Source organism: Mauremys reevesii, linkage group 1 (assembly GCF_016161935.1).
Source record: "Mauremys reevesii isolate NIE-2019 linkage group 1, ASM1616193v1, whole genome shotgun sequence".
Classification (NCBI taxonomy): domain Eukaryota; kingdom Metazoa; phylum Chordata; order Testudines; family Geoemydidae; genus Mauremys; species Mauremys reevesii.
The window spans coordinates 357,390,800-357,392,474 of record NC_052623.1 but is presented as its reverse complement, the minus strand read 5'-3'; the positions used below and the strand labels follow the sequence as shown (position 1 = coordinate 357,392,474).

Below are 1,675 nucleotides of genomic sequence, written 5' to 3'. Positions count from 1 at the left end.
TATGCAGCTTCTCCATTATACATCAGCCGTAGCAAAGGTCAAGGTGATGCATTAAAGGTACATATTGATGGAAAGGATAGAACATGTTGTACCTAATTCTCCTTGACAGCAAGGTCTTTTTTCCCCTTGCAAAGGGACTTAAGGCGATAATGAAGATAAATGATGACCATCTTAAGGCCCCTGTTTCCTTCACACTGCTGGGTTAGTGTAAACAGGCTGCGTGTGACTCAGAATGAGTCCACATGTGAATGAAAGAATCAGCACATGGGTGAGAAAGCCTTGGCAGAAAGAGTCATAAAGCGTAACGTTAGAAAGGCAGCATGGCTGTCAGCCCAAGATGCTGAGCACACACAGCTCCCACTGAGTTCAGCTGGAGCGCTGGTTGCCGAGCACTTCTGAAAGCCATGCCGAAAAGGTCAGGGGTGAATCTGTATCTTGCCGGTCATTTTCTGGTTTTTCCTTCTTCCACGGGTGTTCCTTCTGGGTTTAACATGGCCCACAGTATCCACCAAGATACCTACGGCCATATCCCCCATATCCCCATAATCCCCCATAACCATAAAGGCCCGGGTAACCGCAGTGTCCCCCATAGCCCAATAATCCCCCATAACCATAAAGACCCGGGTAACCACAGTAACCTCCATGGCCCAATAATCCCCCATAACCGTAATGGCCCCCGTAACCACCTAATCTCCCTAAACCATACAATCCTCCGTAATGGCCTCCATAGCCGTACAATCCCCCCAAACCGAATGAGCCCCCGAAACCGGCTCCAACCACAGGTGCTCCTACGGCTCCCACGTCACTCTGCTGAGGGAAATTGCTGAGAATTGGTCCGGGGAGGGTCACAACAACCGGTGAGGGTCTGATCACCACTTCGGAGTCAGGGCACTGCCTAACGCACGGCTCGTTGGCGCTGCCAGTAACTGGACTGGGTCGGGCCACCCCACATTCTGGATAGCACAGGCTGGAGAAAGTCATCTTTCTGGGGTGGAGATAAACCTGCAACACACAACAGGGGCTAGAGTAAAGAGAAGATACAAGTGCTGGTGGAGGAAAGGTTTCAAAACTCGGTTACAATTGTAGTGAAGTCTGCATGGGGCCCAAGAGAGAGAGGAGGATTGGACTTAGTCTCTATGTGTGTGGCCATGTACGTGTTCCTGTTTTCTGTTTCTACGCCTCTTGTCCACTCGCACTAAACTTCCCTCCCAACTAGCCCCTTTGATCCTCTCTCAATGACTTTGCCTGAAGAACACCAGCTGATGAATAAACAGAAACATAGGAATTGCACGACTGGGTCACACCATTTGTCAGCTTAATCCATTGTTGTGTCTCCAGTAGCGAGGAGTAACAGCTGCTTCAGAGTAAAGTAGAAAACCACTGAAGTGGTCCTTTCTGGACTAACCTGAGAATTTTTTTTCCTAATCCAGCAAAGTGAAAAATGGCTAAATGACTTTAATAAGTTACTGAAAAGATTTAAATGCCCTAATTCTTCTTCCAGTTAATAGGAAATATTTTTCCGAATTGCATATGTTGCTCTTAAAATCCCTCCTTTAGCTTCAGATTATGGATCTACCTGCGCCTGCAACTGAATCACTACTCAAGATAGTTATGGAAGAACACCCTGAGCCCAGATAAAAATAACAGCGAGTAAATTAAAAATTGCATTTTTAAT

At 47.0% G+C, this 1,675-nt stretch overlaps 1 protein-coding gene across 1 annotated transcript; it reads right to left on the bottom strand.

Moving 5' to 3' along the window:
• Positions 1-486: 486 nt before the first annotated feature.
• LOC120386900 (claw keratin-like) lies at positions 487-1,005 on the bottom strand. Its single transcript, XM_039506907.1, has one exon. The coding sequence runs from the start codon at positions 979-981 to the stop codon at positions 487-489; it is 495 nt and encodes a 164-aa protein (XP_039362841.1). The 5' UTR covers positions 982-1,005.
• Positions 1,006-1,675: the final 670 nt, after the last annotated feature.